Source organism: Sturnus vulgaris, chromosome 5, assembly GCF_052056855.1.
Source record: "Sturnus vulgaris isolate bStuVul1 chromosome 5, bStuVul1.hap1, whole genome shotgun sequence".
Classification (NCBI taxonomy): domain Eukaryota; kingdom Metazoa; phylum Chordata; class Aves; order Passeriformes; family Sturnidae; genus Sturnus; species Sturnus vulgaris.
Window position 1 is genome coordinate 65,386,915 of NC_142247.1, and position 22,102 is coordinate 65,409,016.

Sequence of the window (22,102 nt, forward strand, 5' to 3'; positions counted from 1 at the left end):
CCATAACATGTGTGGCCTGAAAGGATCTTTCATATCTAGGCTTTATTTTTTTACTGACTTTGCTGTAAAAACTAGTGTCTGAAGTAATTTATTGTATCTTTACTGGTGGATTTCTAAAACCAGTAAGAACCTAGAATTTAGTTCAATCCAGAAAAGCTTGAATTAAGCCTTTAGAAATGGATTAGAAGTTTTGCTTCATCTATTTATAATCAACCCAAAGCTGTTTCTTTTGAAACAGCTGTATCCTGATTACATATTCAGTATGCTGTATTTTTAGTTTTTCTACAGTTTTCACTAATTCACATAATTTTCCATATCGATGTTTTTTCCATAAGATCACTTCACTTGGTGAATGGTTATAATGGATCCAAGTTTAGCTTCATGACTGGATTTTGAAAATTCTAAAGTTTAATGTTATTCTTTTTTTTTTTCCTGTCTGCTCCATGAAAGTAATGAATCACAGTGTCACTTTGTGACAAGAAATGAAGTCCACAGATAGATTTACAGCTGGTTTCGTGACAAATTCAGAATGTGGATACAGAGATCATCTCATGACTTGTGAGACACCCACATTTTCTACATGTTGGGATTTTTACAGATACATCTAGACCTCTAAGTTTCTGATGGTTATATACGAAACTTTGGAGTTGTGAAGTGGCAGTGCTTGCTGCCATGCAATATTTTCCCTGAGAGTTAGTATAAGTATGGTTATATTTCTACTCTATGTGGAAAGATAGAACTTTTTCCATGCTCCTGTGTTCAAATAACTAGTCTACACACTCACTTGCAGTCTTGCCCTTTCTCTTTGAATACATGCAAACATTGTCTTTGAAACTTTAACAAGAAAGTCAGAGTTCACTGTGTTGCTCCTCTAGTCTTACTAGTCTACATATGGTCTGTGAAGTCCTGAAAGTGTCAGAACAATTTCCACCTTGCTTGGTTAATTGGATTCATATCCACATAAAGGACAGGCAACTATTGCATTATTTTTAGGTTTCATTTTACTTTTAATTATGGTATTAGGGCAGGTTAATTTTGAGTTACAGAGCTTCTGCCTACAGCTGCCTATGTGAGAAAATGATTTAGTCCTCAGATTTTGACATCAAAGTTCTGGTAGGAGGTGCTTTGGTCTGTAGCATTTGAACATTGAACATTTCATATGGATTCACTTGGGTCCAAAGATTAGATATTGTCATCTGGTATCACACAGGTGCCTGAAGCTACAAGGTCTTGCTTTACTGAAATCTACAATGTTTATCTGAATAGGAACTCAGCTGAAGGCAATTTCCATCATTTGAATATTAAGTATCCAGAGTGTGGAAGAGCTATGTTTCATTGCTTCTTTGCCCTTTGTTTTCACAAATTATTCCCTGGCTGTTAAACAACACCCCATCCACCCCTCCCCAAAATCCAACCAACCCAATAAGCAACTCTTAGAAATTCTTAGAAAACTTTAAAAATTTTAAAAATATTTGTCATAGGCAAGGTCTTGCTGCCAATTACATATGATTCTTAAAGCCTTACATTTTTAGAGAAAAGACTCCAGGCCTCAGTAGATGGAAGAGACAAAGCCTAACTAAAGGTCATTATGCACCTTTATTTGGCCTCTCTCTGGAAGAAAGGAGATAGCCCTTCACCCCCTCCAGCCCTTTTTCTGTAAACTCATTACATAGTTAATCAGGTGTTTGGCACTTTTTATGGACTGCAATATCGTGATGTCTGGGCTACCCAGCCATTAAACTATGAAGAATAGAAATATGAAATTAAAGTTTAAAACTCTAATATGAGCTGCTTTCTCTGAAACAGGGCACAGATTTTCCTATTATGCAAAGCTATTGTTGTGGTTTGATTTCATTTTCATCTGTTAATCCTATTTTGGCTGGTAGGTCCCTTGATGAGATGAAATGTTCTCTACTTGGAAAGGGTGTTAATGGGTACATATGTCACATTTAGTAGTTTGAAATGTGGTGTTAATGCTGCCTCTGAGTGATTCTGTTAAACTGCCTGTTTTACAGGCTCTGGCATGCGAAAAAGTTTCAGTTCGATCATTCTGGTGAATAATATATAAACGAGTTTATATATATAAATATATTAAAAAATTCTCAACTGCTTACAGTAATAATTTCAGATTCCATGAAATTGGGTGATAATTTTATACCTGGTGTAGGAACAGGGTTTCCCAAGAAAAAATTATAATGGTTAGATAGGTATCTTTTATACTCTGTGTGGTGTTCAGGAAGAAGAAAAAAATCAGCAGAATGATATTTGGACATGTATTCCCTTATGTTTTCTTGGCAAAGAATTGCTGATTCAATAAAATGTAGGTTAGCACTGACCCCACCTTTCAGCTCCATCTTTTATTTCAATTTTAAATTGTTACTGGTAGGGCAAAAATATGTATTTGTTTATGCTTTGGTTTATGGACCCAGTTAGAAAATAAACTTTTAGAACCAAGGAAAATGTGTAAGTCATGCCTCAGTATGAAGAAAATATCATATTAAAATCATAAAGAGAGGAAAGCTTGGAAGGCATATGATTTCACTTCATCTTTCAGAAGAGACTGTTTTCAGCAGACAACAGAGAAGATGCTTTGTTAAAACCTAATATAGGGAAGATAGATCATTCACACTAGACCTATTACCAGGAACTATCAGTCAGCAGGAAAATGGAAACAATCCAGCACTCTCAGCCACTCCAGCCATTCTTCTACAGTGAATGTATGTTTTTTTAAGGCTTAAATTTTAAAAAGTTGACTATACAGTTCTGTGTTTCATATGGAGGAGAGAACAGATTCAACCACCACTTTCTCCTGATGAGTAAATTGTAGATGTTCCCCTTTTCCAGTTTCTGTCTAGAAACAGAAATACTCTGTCAAAAAGCATTGGGAATGACGGTTCTGTTTGTGAATCAAACAGGAGGAGGGAAAAATGCCTTCAAGTACGGATTCAGGATTATGTTTCCACAATTGGCCTCTAAGTAGTTGAAAAGAATTGTTCTTTTAACTGTTCATCTTCTGAGAAACTCTGGGTGACAAAAAAGGCTGAAAGCATCACGGTGAGTCTTCTCAAAGAGATGCAAACCCATGGGAGAAGGTGAAAGCACCAATCTGCTGGGTGTAATTTTCTAATGGCCAACAGACTGGGCATCTCATACAGTGTCTTTTGGCGGAAGCTTGGCTGCATTTCAATCTCAGTAGCCTCGTGTTCTAGTGCTTCAACCTCAAAGTGCCCCAAATGCCAATTTTCCTGTTTTTATGAAGTGTTTGCTAGCATTAAAAGCAAGAGCTGCTCCAGCTTGCTCTGCTAGGCTCTACAGAGTAAAATTGTTGTTGGGACTGCTTGTTGCATCTTTTGTGAACAGGCAAGAGAATGGAGAAACAACTGATGATCAAACACATCTACCTCAGATCTGCCCAGATAGTTTATTTTCCTAATGCTTCCTCATACTGAACAGGACTTTAAGCCATGTCTCACTACAGCCACAGCTGTATATTAGACACGGATTTGACTGCACACTGAGCAGGGATATTTTGTGAAATGTCAAGACAACCCTTTACAGAGAAATTTACCATTTGAACTGAGTAACAGAAGAACAACACACTTAAACTGTGCTGAAGTAATTTCTTTTCCCAGGAAAGCAATTCAGATGAAATAACTTTCCATGCACTCTGTAGGGTTAGTGTACCGTACAGAATTTTGGAAAATAACTTTTGAAATAAGAGTTATCAAAAGAAGAATCTGAGCAATTCTCTGAAATTACATGTTATCTTAAAATGGTGGAAGAGTAAATAGCAGGAATAACCAAAGCAAAATGGGCCAGCTATTAGACTGAAACAAGGTTGAAAAGGTAGACTCCGTTTACTGCTATCTGCAGAGAGTGGGGACAAACTGTTCTTGTTTTGAAAATGATTCTTGGGAATGTGATATTTGTAGCAATATGTATTTTTAGCAATACGTATTTGTAGCAATATTTGTAGCAATAAGACCCATTTAACTGGGAGATTAAGAAACTAGTGACATGAGTCACTGAACAGCTTTGGGATATAAATTATTTAAGTGTGAAGGAAATATCCTAAAATAATGTAGGAAATTAAAACATGGCACTGCCTATTAAATGTGTGAAAATGGATATAGACCAAAAGGGATCCTAAATAAGCAGGTATTTGAAACCACAATCATATCCAATTCAGAAGATTTATATAACCTAGGAACCAATTTCCTTTCACTCCATTGTTGCTAAAGCCAGTAAATAGAACTTAGTGATAAGGAAAATTAATGTCAGTTTAAATTTTTTGCAGCTAAGTGGCTAGAAAATACACAGTGCTGGCTCAGACTCGTGTCATGGGTTGTACAGTGATGGCAATGCCTTGAAACATGCATCACATCACATTGCTGTGTAGCTTTAACCTCTTAAGTTGGCACTTAAGTGAACACGTGTCAAAGTTGTTGTTTCAAGGCTGTTATAAGCAGATGTGCTACCTTTTGAACTAAAGTGTTTTAAACTGGCATTCTTTGAGATGTTTAAATTGATAGGCTTAATAGGGTACAATTCTGAAAACGCTGATGTAGAGTTTTTCTTCTGTAGGTATTCTAGCTAACAGTACCAGCTCTGAGAGTAAATCATCCCCTGACCAGTAAAACCACTTGACATACTGCTGTTTGGAAAAGCTGTTGTGTCGTGATGGAAAATGTGTAACATAAAAGATGAAATGTTCTCTATGAAATGCTGTAGCGCTGAATTTTCTCCCCTCCTCTTCACCCCCACCTCCCCCCCACCATTTTCAGGGACAAAAAAAATAATACCGGGTAGATGTGTCAGAGGATGTTTTAAGGAAATGTGATTTTAAATTGCTAGAGGTTTGATCTTGAAAAAAACCTTTCCATTATTGAAAATTAGACAGAAATTCCTGTAGAATTATAATGTTGGTATTACCTTAAATTACAGGTAAGTTTGAATCTTTAACTGAAACACTGAATGGCAGTTTCTCTAGGTCTTTAACATTTGCTATTTAATACAGGTCAGGAGGATAGCAGTGTTTTTATCTTGACAGGTTGCTTGTTTATTCGGTTGGGTTAATGTGGGCCAAATAGAAAAGGAGCTGCCTATGGCATCCATCAACAAATGAAATACAAGCAATAGCATATTGACTTCTCTTTCATGAGTGTCTGTTGGAAAGAATAAAAAATGTATAGGGCTACGATGATGTTGAGACTTAAATTCACTGACATAGTTGCTATTTAAATATTAATTTACTGTTCTTCAATGATGCTAGGAAGATTAAAAATAAATGTCTAGAAATTCTCTTATTTGGTCATAAAATAATGGGGTTTGTTGTTCACCCCTGGATATTCTAAGGTAATAAAGGAATTGATTTTTCATTGTATAATTATTGTCCTTTAGGGGAAAATGTGGCATCTTTTTCTGTGCAAATACGGACAAGTCCATCAAATTTTACCCATTAAACTACATCCCAATAGAGAGCACAGGTCCCTATAAAAGTGTATAATTTAAAAAAAATTATCAGTTCTGTAGATAAATGTTGACTACATGATGCACAATATATTTTGTTTTTTTTCTCTGAACTTACTTCCCTAAAAGCTACAATTTTTACCGTGGTGAGGAAGAGGTGCTGCACTTCTCTGCTTAACAGAGATGCTGAAGTTTTTTCCCGTTCCTTGTCTTTCTTATTCACTTTATTGGAAGGTATTAAAACTAAAGCATGTTATTCATTCCTTTAAATTTATAAGCTAGATTTGAAAATACTTTTTTGTATAAAATCAGTAAAAATTATATTCCAAATACATCTACTCTTTCATATGCATGTATCTAGAGAACTGGTGATAATCATCAGAACATCTCCAACTCTTCCAGTATCTGAAGAACCCTAAAATAATTTATTTAAAACATAACTGACCTACGAAGAAAATTCCATACAATGAGAAGACTCTTTTGTGGGATAAATTATTGACTGAAAAGGTGGTGGACTGATTTACACTGTATCTAAAACTGACTCATCTGGTGGATAAACTCTAATACACAGATTTATGTTGAAGGGAATGTGCTTAATTTTATGTGAATGTGTAATTGGAAATGATTCATATATTGCACAAAACCTAAATCTAATTAACTCAAGCCCAGGCACTGCTCTCTTCCTCTGACTTGGATCCCTTGCAACTTCTGGCTTCAAAGAGTTGGCTCTGAAATGTGATTGTTCCTCTCTGAGGGATGTGATTGAAAAGTGTACCATGCAGTTGGTTTCTCTGGATTCTTATCTTTCATGGGCAAAGACAAAATTATACTTCAGGGTTTATTTTTAATTGACTGCTGTAGCTGAATGTTGGATTTCACAAAAGTTCTGAACAAAAAAACAATGTTTTTTGTTGCATCTTCACCTTGATTTTAAATCAGATTGATTTAAATACATTTTTTACTCTTTAAAAGGAATACAGAAACAATTCAGTTCAACAGAAAACTGATTAAATACCTTTGTATTCACAAAGTTTGCTATTTATACTATAGGTGCTGGTTTTGTTTATCATTTTCTTGTTACTTCTCAACAGACACAGAATTAATAACTGACAAAAAAGACACAATAGAAAGTGTCCTAGGAATCAGAAACAGAGAAGGATTTCTCTGAGACACTCTCAGAATGACTGAGGATTCTTGCCTTGCTTGGTCTGTTGTTTTTTCTAGAGCCAGTTCAATTCAAGAGAACAAAATGAAGCTATTGAGAAACCAGATCAAAGGAGGACACTCTCTGAGGATTATTTTCGGCATAGAAGGACTTCACAGCATAGAATCATTTCCATCACTGTTGTGTACTGGGGCTGAAAAAACCCAAACAACTTCTCTACAAGGTGCTGTTGTTTAATAAATGCACAGAGAAAGAGCTGTGGTAAAAATAATAATAATAATAATGTTGTGGTTTATCCATACTGCTTCCTTAGTAAAGGAATTTGAGACATAATTACAAAAAATAACTAACTTGCCAAGACGACTGTTCTAGTTATTAAAGTGGTTCCTAATGTGTTCTTTTCCAGTTACCAAAAAAGTAGGCTATAATGGAGGTGGGTACCACAAACATGCAACATCCCTTTAGGAATGGACTTGGAAACTGATGATGCCCTAATATTCATAGTTCACAATGCAGGGGAAGTCTTTCCTTCCTTTATCATCTCTTCATCCCACAAAGAAGTCCATAAGTTGGAAGCTGTTTTGAGTATCTTTGCTGCTTGTTCCATTTGAGGTTATAGACTCATCTCATTTTACTTTCATACTCCACAAAACTGCAGTGAAATCATCTTGCTTTTCATTCCTGCTAAAAGTCATGAGAGTCATTAACCTCAAAATAACTACTGGCCCACCTTATATAAATAAATATGGACAAACTATCCTTGGTACAATAAAGAGAAGTCAAAACATCCCACAGGTCTGAAACCAGACTTGTAAATATTTTGTAGGTGGCCATGCATTGTGTTTATTTGTCAGAAGTAAAAAGACCAAAGTACTACATCTCTTCATAACAATTCTAACCTTTTTTATATATTATTGTGGACTCTTATTATTATAATGTGGACCTTTATTATTTATAATGTGGACTCTTATTCCCATAACTCTCTATGATGCTTCCAATATTGCTGAACCATGTACATATCAGTACATAGTCTTTTTGTAATTTCAAAAAGATGGAATAACACTTTGTTGGCACAGGTACTTGAAGACTACAGTTTCACTATTTCCTTACTATAAAAGTGTATCTGAACCTTAATTCAACCTTATATCACAAGCAAATGTTTTGCATTACACGTCTATGTGAAAAGGCATCACCACAGGGCTACGAGGCTGCAATAAAACTCGAGAGACACAACACTTCAAAAGATCGTAAGAGTCATTTAGATTTGAGATTTGAGTGGTCTATCCCCCAGGAGTGGTAATGCAGCTTTCACACATGATGTCTGAGCTCATACCATGACACTCTCTGGTTCTGCCTGAGCTGAGTGTCTAGACTTGAGCTATAGTGTGTGTGTGTGTCTGTGTGTTTGTGTAAATATATGGATTTATGGAAGAATTCTAAAGGCTCTCCTAAGAAAAACTTGTCATTTCTAAATATGTTTGAACAGATCTGTTACTTTTGCCCTGTTAATAGTTGTTTTAATGTCAGACTAGTTGTCTGAATGCCTTTCGAATATATTGTCTGAAGTACCATTTTCTCTTTCCCTCCTGCACCCCTCTCAGCCAGCTTATATTGTCCAATGTGTGCAATGGTGTTGACAGAAAAACCTTCAATGAATCTTGAGAGCTTAGGAAGGGATTACAGCACAAGAGAACATCTGGGAGTTCAGTTAGAACATTTATTTGGATTATCCCTCAGATTCCACGGAAATAAACAAGATGCTCCAGAAGTCAAAAGAACAGTGGCAATTTGAACTGATTAAGATTCTGGCTCTTTATTTGTGATGAGGGAATAAGTTGGTGATATGTGGTATTACAGGTGCCTACAAGTAGAAAATAATTTTTGAAGATGCTGATAGGAAAATTCTCAAGAGATTGAGCTATACATGGATCAAAACTCCTTTCCTTTCCACTGGTGGTTTGAAAAATTATCTATGCTAATGACTGTTAACATAATAATTGTGTTGGAAGAGGAAATAGGAATTGTTATTATCCAAATTACATTTTCAGAAACAAAAATGTGCAGTTAGGTTTTCGTCACAGTACAAGAAATGTCCAATCATGCTTAAGCAGACCAGCTTGGATGCATGCGTTTTATTAGGCAACAACATGAGCAAAGCTATACTACTTTTCAACAGAATTCCAGGTACTCCAGTGGAATGGAAGTGCACACATTAGTTGTTTCATAATGCTTCTTAGCACAGTTTTTCATTATGGATTTATGCGCTGATAGGTGGAAAAATCAAGCAGAGTTCTTGATTCATGTTAACATTTACAGCACTTGATGGAGGGGTAAAATAAAAAATTGAATATCACAATGAATTAGTTGACATGGCAAGAAGTATTTGGGATGTAGTTGGTTTCTTAACCATGTCTTTCTGCTCACCTCCTTCAGGCTTGACTGGTCCATCAGACATCACTTTCCTGAGGGCTAGTTGGCTTTGGTCTTTGTTGTCATTGGCTGGTGGAGGCAGATTGTCAGACTGAGTTCTTTGAATAGGGAGGACTCCTGCTATGCTGTGTCTGTGCTGCTTCCTGGCATGATTAGACTGACCGCTTTTATGTGCTGCTGTGGCAGTGTGGGTGAAATGGAAACCCAGAGTATGTATCCTCAGATGGAACCAGCTTAAATGTTATTCATGCAAACAGAAGTGTTTTTTTTCTGTATTTAAGTACGTAGTGTTTTCAAACACCAAAGAGACACCACATGCACAGCATTAAAGAGTATCAAAACTGGCTGTTTCTGTATTAATGACAGTGAAGACAAGGGAAATATTTTTCCCCCAGTTTTGCATTATACCATGGTGAATTTATGGCATATCAACAAATCCTAAAGACAAACACAATGACTTCACAGTCAGAAAGATTTAATTAACCATCAACTAAACCCTCAGCTAGCAATCAGATGGTACTGGTCTGAAGTATACTCTGGAGAGTAATCCTTTATTCATTAACCTATTTGAAGTTATCAGATGAAATGTATCTTGACCCTTAATCAATCCATGGTAAAAAATTACTTGAAAAATTGAACTGTGACACCTGACTTAGCTCTCAACTCCCTTTGAGATTGCTAACTTGACAACTGTCTGACATCTTTTGTTGTTACTGGCTCTGTATGTTTAATGGTTTTGCATTTATTCTGTTTAATGTTTTTATTGTATTTCTGTTCTGCTCATCACTAACACAATCTTATCTGAGATATAAAGAAGCTTGCCTTATATTTCCTTTCAAAAAAAAATAAAATAGATATTTACAGTCATGTTTCAAAAATAGAAATCTCAGCCGTGTAGTTAAAAAAAAGTTTCTTTAACTTCAAATCTTTTGTGTGTATAGTACTGTCCTTCATGATTACTACTTTCAGATACATCCTGTTATTAATGTGGTCTCAGTCTTATGTGCAATTTGAAGAGCTGGCAGTTGCATCTCTGCAGGCTTTGATTATTTCATAGGTAGGTATTTAGTGACATCAAAAAACAATAGACTTCTCTGTGAGTCATGCACGACCATGGAACATCATGGACCATGAGTGAAGGGACTGATGGAGAAACAGCCAGTTTCACTGCAGTCTTTATAAAACAAATAAATAAATAAATAAAAGACTTCTAAATACAAGAGTATATTGTAATTATATGTATTCACACACAGGCACACAAAGAAAGACATTGAACAGAGTGAGCACAGTGTGCCAAGAACAGAAAAAAAAAAAAAATAGCCAAAAAGGGAAGGACAGCAGGGAAAAAGGCAACAGATGAACATTAAGCTGCCATGCTGAGGAATTTATTTGCGTCTTTTACTTGGTTGGAGGCGAAGCTGCTGCACAGCTGCTTCAGCAGCGGCGATGGCTGCCCCAGCGTCTTCAAGGTGGGTTTGAGTGACGCTGGATTTGCTTTGGCTGCGGGATGGACCGTGAGAGCGCAGGTGTCCTTCAGAAGAAGATTTGGAGCTCCCTGGGCTGCTGTGGGATTTCTCAATGGTGGGCACCTGCATGTCTACCAGGAAAATGAAGAAGTACAACTCTTGCATTTATTAAAAACAAACAATTTAATTCTCTTGACTGGTCTTTCTAGATGAATTCCAGAACAAGGAATAAAGATTAAGCTGTGCCTTTCCATTTAAAGTATCAGGATATATCATGATTAGGAAACTCTTATGAAGCATTGTTTTCTTACTTCCCTGCTGTTACCTGGCCCAGGGACTAACTTACTTAGTATTGGTTTTTTGTCACCTGTGAATTCGACCTCCTGTGCTGGTTCAAGAGTGGTGGAATGATGGCATAGTGTTTTCAACTTTCTGTTCTTTAGTATGTCAAGGCTAAACAGCATCACCTGCACCAGTACCAAACACTTAGCAAATATAAGTCATTTATTCTGAATAATGCCATCAGAAAAATCACAGCCTAACTTACAATATCTTCTATACTTACCTCTAATTCAGACAGACATCTTATATAGACACCAGACCCTGGCAAAACGTTACACAGACAAATAGAGAGGAGATGGAGCAGAGTCTTGTCCCTCTGGGGCTCTCATCTGGATTGTAGATGGAATTATTTTTGCTTTGATTGGACACATAATGCGTTTTAAGAGAGCACCTGTCCACTGACTACTCAGTAAATAAAAGAATTAGAGATAAATTTCTTGGAGCAGGAGACACTGAGATCAATTCTGCTTTTGTAAACATTAGTATATTTCTACTATATCAGCTCCACTGATTTCCAATACAACTGAGCTGTGCTGCGATCCATTATCATTGGCTAGAAATGCATATGCATTATTGCAGCAGAATTGTTGTTCTATAAAATATTAACGTGGCATTTTCAGAAGAAAAAGATTTCATAGAATATTTAAGGAACATGAAAAGCAAAAAGCTAAATATGTATTGAGTTTGCCCAAGGCCATCAAAAAAATGAAAAGAGCATAGAATCTATAGGAGATGAGCAAGGCACACAGAGTCTCTATGCTGCTGTTTTATGGACATAATTACTCAGTAAGGTGGCTGGCAAGATTGAGACAATTTAAGCCTTGTCTCTAACTAATTAATCACAGAGATAAATGCATTTTTAATAAAAATGTATACAAACTTCATACCATTATCTTTATTTTTCTATTAGAACTTACACATAGCAAAGGTTTACACATCATCTGGGAAAATATTTCATATCAGGTGCACCAAGTAATTCCTACCCTTGGAGGGGTCCGGGAAGATTCCATGACTTCTGCTCTTGATGACAGATGGTTTTGGAGATTGCTGGCTACTCTTTTCAGAATGAGATTTCCCATGATCTATGTTTTCACTCTGTTCTTTAAGAGGATACCACCGAGGAGTGTTGTCAAGCTGAGAGATGCTGGATAACTCAATCAATACCTACAAATAAATCAAAGTATAATATACGGCCTGTATCTGACCTATTAATGATTGCATACAGCAGAAGACACTAGAGTTGTGCTGTCAGAAGTTGCAATCAGTAAGAGCGAAGGACATGAGGCTGTGTGCTGACATATTCAGGACTCTGAGCATGCTGGGACCCCAAACTCAGCTTCAGTAGCATATTGATGTGTCTGAACCAACAAGTCTTCTCACCTGGACCTCAGTAAGGACTATGAGCTGAGCCCTTTGACTCAGGCGTAGCTCCACACAAAGATGACTGGGCAGCTTAGAGGGCAGCTTGTGAGCACTAGCTTGACAGCTAGAGTAAAAAGACATTAAAAAGACATCCAGCCATTCTGCCTCTGTACAGATATATTCTAACAGGATAACCAAACAGTATAATTTTCTCCCTTTTATCAGTGCTTTTAGGGGGGGGGGGGTTTGTAAAGTTTCATATTTGTTTTTATTAAGGTCTTCAATAATATGAGACTCGTGCTTCTTGACTGTTTAAAAATTTCACATATCCAGAAATAGCAACAAAAAGAGAAAAACAGGGTTACTCTTGCACTTCACAAAAATAATAGAATTCAACAGACCATTTAGGCATCTAAACATTACTGAGGAAAAAAAAAAAAAGGAAGAGCAATAGTAATGTGGGAATGAAACAAATAAACTGGTTAAAAAAAAAACCCCAAACACTGTAGATGAAATCTGCTCTAAGCCACCTTCATTTTTATCAAGACTTCGTGAAATTTCCTAAAAAAAACCAGAAGTAAAACAAAAAGAGCATTGACACTTATAAAGTCCTTTCCTCCCTTAATAAGCTTGCAGTTGAGAGGGCTAAGGGATGTAAAGTACTGAAATTCATCAGAGAGTCTTGAAGGATGGAAGGCCAAAAATAGCTCTGTGTCTGGCTCTAAAGTGACAGGGTTAAAACTAATGTCAGGTAGGGAAGTTTTAAAACTGCTAGACAAATAAACTGTGCAACTACCTCAGGGAACAATGTGTTTGTCACTTAATTACAAGACCTTGCATTAGAGAAAGCCTCTTCAAGTTTAGGAATGGGGAAGTCTCCTAACAACTGATGGTTTCTAGGTTAAAAACCTTTTTTCTTTCATTTTTTCCTTTTAGTTTCATAGGTTGTCTATGATCTGGCTTGGTCTTTCTGGTTAGGCCTATAATTAATTTTAACAGATGAACTATTTAGCATGCTCCCTGTTGTGGTTTTTAGTCAAGCTTTGAAAATGACTGGGAAGATAGCATGGCTGAGGATTGTTGCCAATAGGCAGTGCAGCCTGGGGGCTCTGCTTTGTAGGAGGAGAGGTGTCACTCTCCATGGATATGGACCATGATGTGCCACTTTTCCTCTGGGGCACACAGGTGCTGCTGGCTCTATTCAACCAAGTCTCTGGGGCTCAATTTGGATATCCCACATCTGATGTTATGGTGCAGGATTCCTCTGGACATCCTGATGCTGAGATACACTGGATGGTCTTTTCCTTTTGCTTCCCTGAATAACTGCTTTCACAACTAAACAAAAAAATAATTCTAGAAGTTGAAGAAAATTTAAAGGGGAAAGCTTTAAATTTTCATGCAGAAGCAGTTGCTGAAGCATCCCTTTTCTAAATGTCATTAAAAAAGGATGTAAATATTCAGTAAAGTCCTGCATTTGGACAAACATGCTGAACTCAACAAGAATATGGTCACAGTATGCAGGAAGAAGTAATCATGTAGCAGCTTCCTATACATTTATTTTAGTAATTGTTCGAATAGTGACACTGATTGCTCAGTTTGGTAGTTACACAAAGGGAAACTGGAGCTGAACTGTGTGGCTTTTTTGCAGAATTCAAATGTAGAATGAGCCCAGATACTCTCAGTTACTCTGTATGACTGATTGATTTTCCTGTGCTTCTGTTTCTAATTATAATATTTATTTGCAATTACATCTTTAATTATTTTTATATCATAGTTATTGCTGGTAATTCTGCATTATATATGCATATGTTTGTTTACTTTTTTTAAAGAGAAAGCCTTCTTCCCCTGAGCACTCATCTTATTTATTATTAATTACAAGATTAGATTTTGCCTTTAGTCATACTTTGGTAATAATATTACTATTTGAGAATGTTAAAAATGAGACTGATCAGCAAGACTAAACTGCTCATACTAAAAGATACTTGTGCATGTGTTAAAATATGGCTTGATGGCAGAATTTAATCCTTTAAACATTTACAAAGACTAATACCTCCTCAGCCTTCCTATGCTATGGAAGATCAAGTCAGACAGCTTTCAGTCATAACAAGAATTTCCCCTGGAGTCACTGTGAACATTGTTACTATCTCACACTCAAAAAAAGTACTCATTTTCAGCAAATTAACATTTTGTTGGGTCCTAAATTAACTTGTCCCCAGTTAATCAAAATAAAAGGGATATATATCTTTCATGTCTAAATCAAAGAAATCATGACCATTTGTTATGAAGAAAACAGTGAAACTAGGATGTAAAAAAAAAAAAATTTACTTAACACATGTACCATACCTTGAAAGAGCCCAGTCTCAAAATAACAGCCTGCAATTGTTACTAGTAGAGAGGAAGAAATAATATACTTACTTCACCGAGGAAGTCATTTGAGGAGAATCTATCATAATCCCAGACAGTCACTTCCAGTGTTTTCTTTTTCAGCTGCAATTCAAGTAAAAGCAAAATTAACCTCATAAACTTCAGATCAAATCTTTATGGTGGTTTCTATAGAATATTTCCTCCATGTGTCCTTTTTCATAGTGACAGGTAGGTAATTTTCACCCTCTCATCAACCTTGTTCTGAGAAAAATAATTTGGTGCTATTATTTGTTATCAAGTCAGATGGGCTTGTGCTTGGCCCTGTTTTAGGAATTTCCACGAATTGTTTTGGGTAGAATTTATGTCCACTAAAAGAGTCAAACTTATTTTTAAGACCCCATTTTTTTGCTCCCGCAGCTTTTCTCATCATCAGATCTGTCTGAACTCAGACATCTGCCTGAAGTGCATTTGAGTGTGAATTTCAAAGGTATTGTATCAAACACCCTATTTATATAACCTCATCTATGAAGACCAGGCTTTAATGCCTGCAGAATTCAGTGTAGTCAGTGAGAGTCTGCAAGTGATCCAGGCATGTGGACAAGTTGTACTGTTGGGTATTAATGACAGCTGTCAAAACCCATTATTTGCAGATCTTGTTAAGCATGATAGCTGTGTTAAGCACTCTTCTATAAGCCACAGTAAGAAAAAAGTAATCTTTTATATGACAAAAGCACAGGACAGAGACACTGTTGACCAAAGCAGTTGACATTATTGTAGAGACTGACCTGAGTGTTTTTCCAGGGGTCTCTGAGGATATGTAGGGGCAGGATTGATTACTGATTTTGTGTGCTAGGGCAAAAAAATATAAGGTGGCTGGAAAGGCAGCAATAAATTCGAGTGGCTTGAAAGAGAGAAGGACAAAATCCTGCAGGTTGTAGGGTGTCTGCAAAGTCAGGCTGAGAAGTTATAAATTAAGAATGCAAGCATTACTGAGGAAAAGAGGACTCTTCACATACTTGAATAAAAGAATTCACAGGAAGAATTGTTACATGATAGTTGAAGTTGTCACCCTAACAGAAGCAACCTGTCACTCACTGCTCTATTAATTGGCTGCTGGGCACAGAGAGACAGCAAAGGACCAAGTCATTGCTCAAAATGATAAGCTATACCAATTATTGTACATATTGCATATACTTGCAATGAAAGCACTCTTGGCTATTTACAGAACCACAGAATATTCTGAGTTGGGAGTGATTCACAAGGCTCATCGAGTGCAAATCTTAAGTGGATGGTCTGTACATCCAGGATCAAAACGACAACATTGGAGTTATCAGCACCATGATCTCATCTATTTGTCTCCATTGCCCCTTGATTTAATGCAGCAACAGACTAAGACAGTTCCTAATAACCTGCAATTGCCTTGAAGTGACAATTTCATCTCATTATTATGTATTCAGAATATCATCTGCTCCCAGCCAACTTTAGAAAAATGTACAACTATGCAAAGCCAATGTCTATGAAAAGAAAATTTAAATCAGCATATCCTGGAAAACCCACACAAAGGGGAATTAAACTATTTTTAGCATCAACAATGTACTCTTTAAGCAGGCAACAGCACAACTTGAAACCTAAGATTTTTTTTTAAATATTCGAGAGCAATTCTTTAATCTTTGTGTTTTATTCTTACATAATTAAGCAATATTCTTCTTAAGCATTCTTTTAAAAAATATCCTGCAAAAATGAAAGTAAAATTTGAACAGAAAGATCATTTTTTGAACATTGCTTACAGAATATTTCTAAAGCTGACTTCCTTGGCTGAATAAAATACCTTTTCTTTGCTGTTCCAAGACAGTATTGAAACTGCAACATGAAAATAACCTGAAAAACTGAGCTGAGCACCCATCGGTCCATGATGCTCTTGGCTTCCTGGATGATACAATTTTCTACTAGGTGATATATTAAGTATATGTATTTTTACCATTTTAAAAAGGGATAGCGCAAATACTTTTCAGAAATGTATTGTCACAGACGTTGCTATTTTGAGAGGAGATTTCTTCTTTATGACTGTTCAAGGACAGAGAGAAGAATGTAAAAATCTAGAAAATGGGAAAAAAACCCTAAGGTTTGAAGAATTTTTGTTAGAAAGGGGAAAAAATAAAAGATTTTCAAGTAACTGCACCCATACTTTGCCTGCTTCTTCGTAATAGAGTGATAATAAAACTGATGAAAACTTACAGTACTCTGTAGTTCTTTGCACAGTCTATTTTAAGCCTTTTAGTTTAATAAAGCTTTCATAAAATCTGATGCTGATGAAAAAACATGGAAAGACCTTTATTAGGCAGAGTGCATGAAATGAGTCTCAAAGCAGAGGAAAATTTGCTTTTCCAAAGATATATCTATGTACCACCATGGTGGCAAAGAGCACTAGATGGTTGCTGATTTTAAAAGCAGCCATTTCACCATCCCAGCAACGCAGAGTTCTGCCTTACATCAATCAGTTTTAGGTTGTGAATCCTGAAGCTCAGAAGCTCATCAGGAGTATAACAGGCAGCAATACTGAAACGGGTTGGAGGAACCCTCTATCTGTGTGACCATGGCTTTCTGCAAGTGGGAATGTGCCAACAGGAGAATGAGTGTCACAAAAAGAAGGAAAACATTTCCACATATTGCAAACATCATCCGAGTTCTGAACATACCCTGAAAAAAGTGTTACCAAACAATTATTAATTTCAGCCTTAGTACTGTGGGGAAAAAAAAAAAAAAAAGTAACAATTAAATAAAATAAACAAAAATCCACCTAGAAGCACATTACTGCATGTGAACTCCAGTTAGCTTTAGGCTGTTTATGGACAGCCATATTTTAAAGAAAATTAAGGAATTTGCAGAAACAGACAATGTGAAAAATATTGTCTCCTATGGAAGCCATAACTAACTCCACAGGTACAGAAGGGCTGGTTTCTCATTTTAAATGTCTGGATGTTATGGATAATGTCTGCCTGTGTAGCTAAATATGCACTACTGAAAATATTTTCCATATATTCCTTGAAAATTTCATACTAGGATTTGCATTAGGAAAGAAATAATTTTAATGTAGCTTGTTTTAGTTCTATGTTAAAAGCATATTAATGCAATTACTTCAGAAATAATACAAAATATTGTCATTTCAGTCAGGATGTTTTATGAGTGGAAATTGATGTACTAGGTAATCCATGACGGTTATTTTTGTTTACATTCATGTTTAACATTTTATTGTTCTTTTCTCTATATTCATGTAATTTGGAGGAGGACAAAAATACTTTTGATAGGTCACTTAGAAATTTACTTTCTTTTGTCCTAGATATTAAATAAGATTTAAATACCAACACCTTACTGATTGATACAAAAGATTTCCTTACTTTTGGAAATAAGACATAGACTTCCACATCACTCAAGGATTTTGAAAATATTACTTTTTCTAAATATATTGCCTTCAAATTACAGACCTGAATTACAGCAAAACGATTTGTTTTATGGAATTATTTCATATAAGTAAATGCTTCTATTTGCTTTTTGGCAAGTAAGAAATTGAGGCAAAGAAAGCCACACCTTACAGTGTGGTCATAGAGTATACCAATGGCCTCCCCAGCAACAGAACTTACATCTTTTATCACCTTCTCCTTAAATTATTCTAATGCTTTCTTTCTTGCTCTTAGTAGGTATTGGACTTGAGTTAGCAATTACTGCACAGCATTCGTAATATTTGTGTACTCAGTCTTCCTTCAAATTGTAATTATTTCCACTTTATTACTTGACAAAACCCTTAAATTACTAAATATTCACAGTTTAATTTTTTTTCTCCAGCTGTCAAAGTAAAATTTGCTATAAATATGATAAAACTAATCATTCCGACCTTGAAAAAGTCTGTTTCATTTCAAAGAGTGATCTATTTCCCATAATTATTTTCACTTTAATTTCAGCTATTTTATGAAAGAGAAAAGGAAAAAAAAGTTGAATAAACAGCTAAAGTCTAGACAGTGACGTTAAAAGAACTATATTAGGAAATATTTAATAATACTTATTTGCTGTCTGCAAGCAACGCATGCTTTGATGGAGAGAAAAAAGCATGGGGGAAAGGAAATATTTCTTTGAAGAAATAGTGTTTATAAAAATTCATGAATTTATGTTTGAATGTGACTGCTAGCTCTGTGTAACAATGTGTGATGCAGCTTTGCTTGTTGGGTGAACAGAACACATTCTCAGTCTAATGCAATTATTGCCTTGTATTTCTATTTATATCTGCAACTATTTTGAAAGATCTGTTAGGGTTATGAGTACAAATGATGGTCTCTTACATGGTGAGAGTTCTTCAGACTGTAGAGGATACTTATCATTAGCACTGAATTCTTTGGGATTTAGAAATGTGCTTCACTGTAGATTCTCTAAGCCAGGGCATGGAATTTTGTAGGACAAAAGTCACACACACGGGTATCTTAGCAGTAGATACAAGCCATGGAAAGGTATGGAAAGAAACAGTGTTCTCTGCACACGGTTCTGAGTGACAAGACACCAAAATATAAAAGATATGTGGTGCTCAAATGAAGTTTACACACTTAAAACCATAAACATTGCATAATAGTCTCAGAGGAAGGGAAAAGGAGGGGATTTGCAAATGGAAAGCAGAAATGCAAAGCATTCAACATGCAAACTAAAGGCAAACTTCATCAAATAATGGTCCAAAAACTGGCATCAAAGATATACTATTTTTTGTCATTAAAATCAGTGTCAGAGAAATCCTAGATTAATATCATTATCCATTTGCAAAGCACCAAACACCCATTAAATTTTCAACACCCCAGCACTCAGTAACAGCTCTGTGAAATGTCACAGCAGAACCCCCAAGCAAATTAAGAAAACTGAAGATTCTTTCCTAGATGAAAAGCTGAGTTTGAAAATATTGTAAAGACTTACCAAAGCCCTTTTCCAAACCAAGAAGACTTAGGGTTTATATTGCAGCTAGGCAAACATCAGTGTGGTTTTATCGCGATGTTTTAATTGTCAAATAACTACCATTTATAAAAGCCTGCACGAAGCAGTGAGAAAACTCCCTCAAACCACTACCTACAACAGGACACCTCTGAAGTAAATCTGAGTTAGTGCCTGTTAAGTCCACACATGTAGATTACATGAGCAATAAGGCAAACCCCTCTGTGGGAAGGGTTTTGTTCCATGCAAAAATGAGTATCTTAGTCTATGCTCCTCTCAATGAATGAGAAGAAAGAAAAATGAAATTTTAAATTGGGAAGATTGTATTGAGGTCTTGGGGTTGTGATGGAGAAGAATATTAAAAGCATTGGGAAATCTATTCACTAAAGAGCCTGGTTATTCCGAGCTTTTTAAAAAGTACTGAAAGATTAAATGGCATGGTGAAGTGAAGTTGAAAGTATCAAGAACAAAACAGAAAGAAAGGCAAAAAGATTCAGAATTGCATGCAAATCCAGTACTCTATAAAACATACTTCATAATTTAAAAAAATGAACTGATGATTATTTTGCCCATTTTATCTTTTTCAAGTTGGTAAAAAGTCCTTTATGAGGAGAGATGGAGGAGTAGAGGACTCAATTGCTTCATACTGCTTCAGAAGCACAGTTGGAGTTAGGAAGCCACCAAGAAACAGAGGAGACTCTGCAGACATCCTTCCCAGAAGTGAGTTAAATCTTTCTATGACAAGGAAATCAAATATCTTATACTTTTTTCATGTGATTCATATCTCAAGTTCTTGATATAAATTGCTGATAAATCTAAAAATTTATATCTGCATTTTATAAATATTTTAAAATATTATAGAAACTGTGTTTTGTGTCAGCTTGCATGGCTTTTGGAACAAAGAGTGATTGATTTCTCCATCTACTTCAGAAACATGTCAATTTATTATCTTATTAATTTATTCCATTATAATTTTTTAATTGTCACATCTGTACTTACACCATGAGTGTAATCCCCACAAATTACCATTTTAGTGAGTAGAAGGGCAAGAAAAGAGTATTTCCATAGTAAGGTCTATCAGAGGCAAGGAGAGAATTCTGAATTTCTCCTAAATCTGGCAAGATCTTACAGGAGGTCAGAGAATTGCCAGTAGCACTGCTCCCTTCATACTGAGCACTGCAGACTGTGCAAATAATAAAGCAGCAAATAGCACTGAAGAGCAGCACCAGTCACGCACCTGCTCCATGGAGATATTTTTATAAATGACTGTCTGATTCCACTCAGGATTCAAGCTTTTCTGTATGTACTTAGTTCTCCGCTTGTACTCAGCACTGAATTTGAACAAAAGAACAAAACATTACATTAGCAATCTTTTGTTTCTTTCAGCTCTAATACAAAAAAACCCCAAAACACCCACAAACCAAAAACTAGAAAAAGAAAAGAGCTGTATCTTCCATTTCTGCAACAATTCAGGGTTACAAGAGGACAATGACAGCCTTTGGGATGTTTTCTTTGGTATGCTTTTCTGAGATAGTCTTTTAAAACATCTCCTGACTCTTCAGCAGGCTTGCTCTGCCTAAAATCATTTCAAGATAAAGCATCAGTCAGCACATGCACATGCACGTAGACTTTATCCTGTTATTGTAGGTATTGGGCTCTGATTCTAAATTGAGGTGATAATGCATTGATTCCTTTTCCAAGACCATCCCATTAGCACTTTAAAGAAGCACAAATTCATTATATTTATAGTTGCAATCTCTAATTACAGGAATCCGATTTCACAAACACATTTAATGAATGCCATAAAGTAACTAATATCCTGTTAATGATTGAAACGCTAATTTCATATTGATCTTGTTCTCTGCCTATCCCTCTAACTGTACTGGAAAGAAACATAAAAGTGCATCAGGATCACCTTTTTTTTTTTTTTTTTTTTTTTTTTTTTTTTTTTTTTTTTTTTTGTCAATAGCTAAGAACAAAGGTTTGGCTGAATAATCTGTTTTTAAAAAGATTCACTAATGCTTTATATTGTACTTTACATTTCCTGAGTGCGGACAAAGCAATACACTAATCTTGAACAGAATATGGATTCATCTAACTCTGAGCTTTGATATTAGATTTGCTTTCATTCCAATTTTAATTTAACATAAATTTTAGTGGACAACTCAAACAAGCTGGGTAGGAGAACATGAGAATATTTTAAAACCTTGAAAAACCCACAAGATTTAAGGTAAAAAAACTCTTTTTGTCAATCTGCAAGTATATACCTGTTACAACTATTACTAAACAAAATGTTCCCAGGACTGTTCTCCTACATTAAGACAAAATGGCACAAAATAACTTGTATATGCCATATTAGACTCTTTCATGGTTCCCCTGCAATAACTTTTGGTAGTGCATTATTCTCACTTCTGATTTAACTGTTTTGGTTCACACTGTGGCATGGTCCCAGACCTAATGTATTAATTCCTCTCATATGAGATTAGCTGAGAAAGATCACTCAGGAACACATTTAATCAGCCAGTCAGAAATGATGTACCAT

At 35.8% G+C, this 22,102-nt stretch overlaps 1 protein-coding gene and 1 long non-coding RNA gene across 5 annotated transcripts in view; one reads left to right on the top strand and one right to left on the bottom strand.

The window, feature by feature from the left end:
* LOC148223743 (uncharacterized) overlaps positions 1-7,877 on the top strand; it is a 38,091-nt gene extending 30,214 nt beyond the window's left edge. For all 4 annotated transcript variants that reach the window (XR_015804086.1, XR_015804088.1, XR_015804087.1 and 1 more), the window contains one exon: positions 6,694-7,877. This is a non-coding gene — a long non-coding RNA (uncharacterized LOC148223743). The remainder of the gene's footprint in view (positions 1-6,693) is intronic.
* PCLO (piccolo presynaptic cytomatrix protein) overlaps positions 1-22,102 on the bottom strand; it is a 322,162-nt gene that overhangs the window by 51,236 nt on the left and 248,824 nt on the right. Inside the window, exons 17-21 of the mRNA XM_088165885.1 lie at positions 20,798-20,891; positions 14,650-14,721; positions 11,856-12,036; positions 10,467-10,661; positions 9,059-9,241 (exon numbers count right to left, since the gene is read on the bottom strand). Of these exons, the coding sequence (XP_088022011.1) occupies positions 9,059-9,241; positions 10,467-10,661; positions 11,856-12,036; positions 14,650-14,721; positions 20,798-20,891 (725 nt within the window). The remainder of the gene's footprint in view (positions 1-9,058; positions 9,242-10,466; positions 10,662-11,855; positions 12,037-14,649; positions 14,722-20,797; positions 20,892-22,102) is intronic.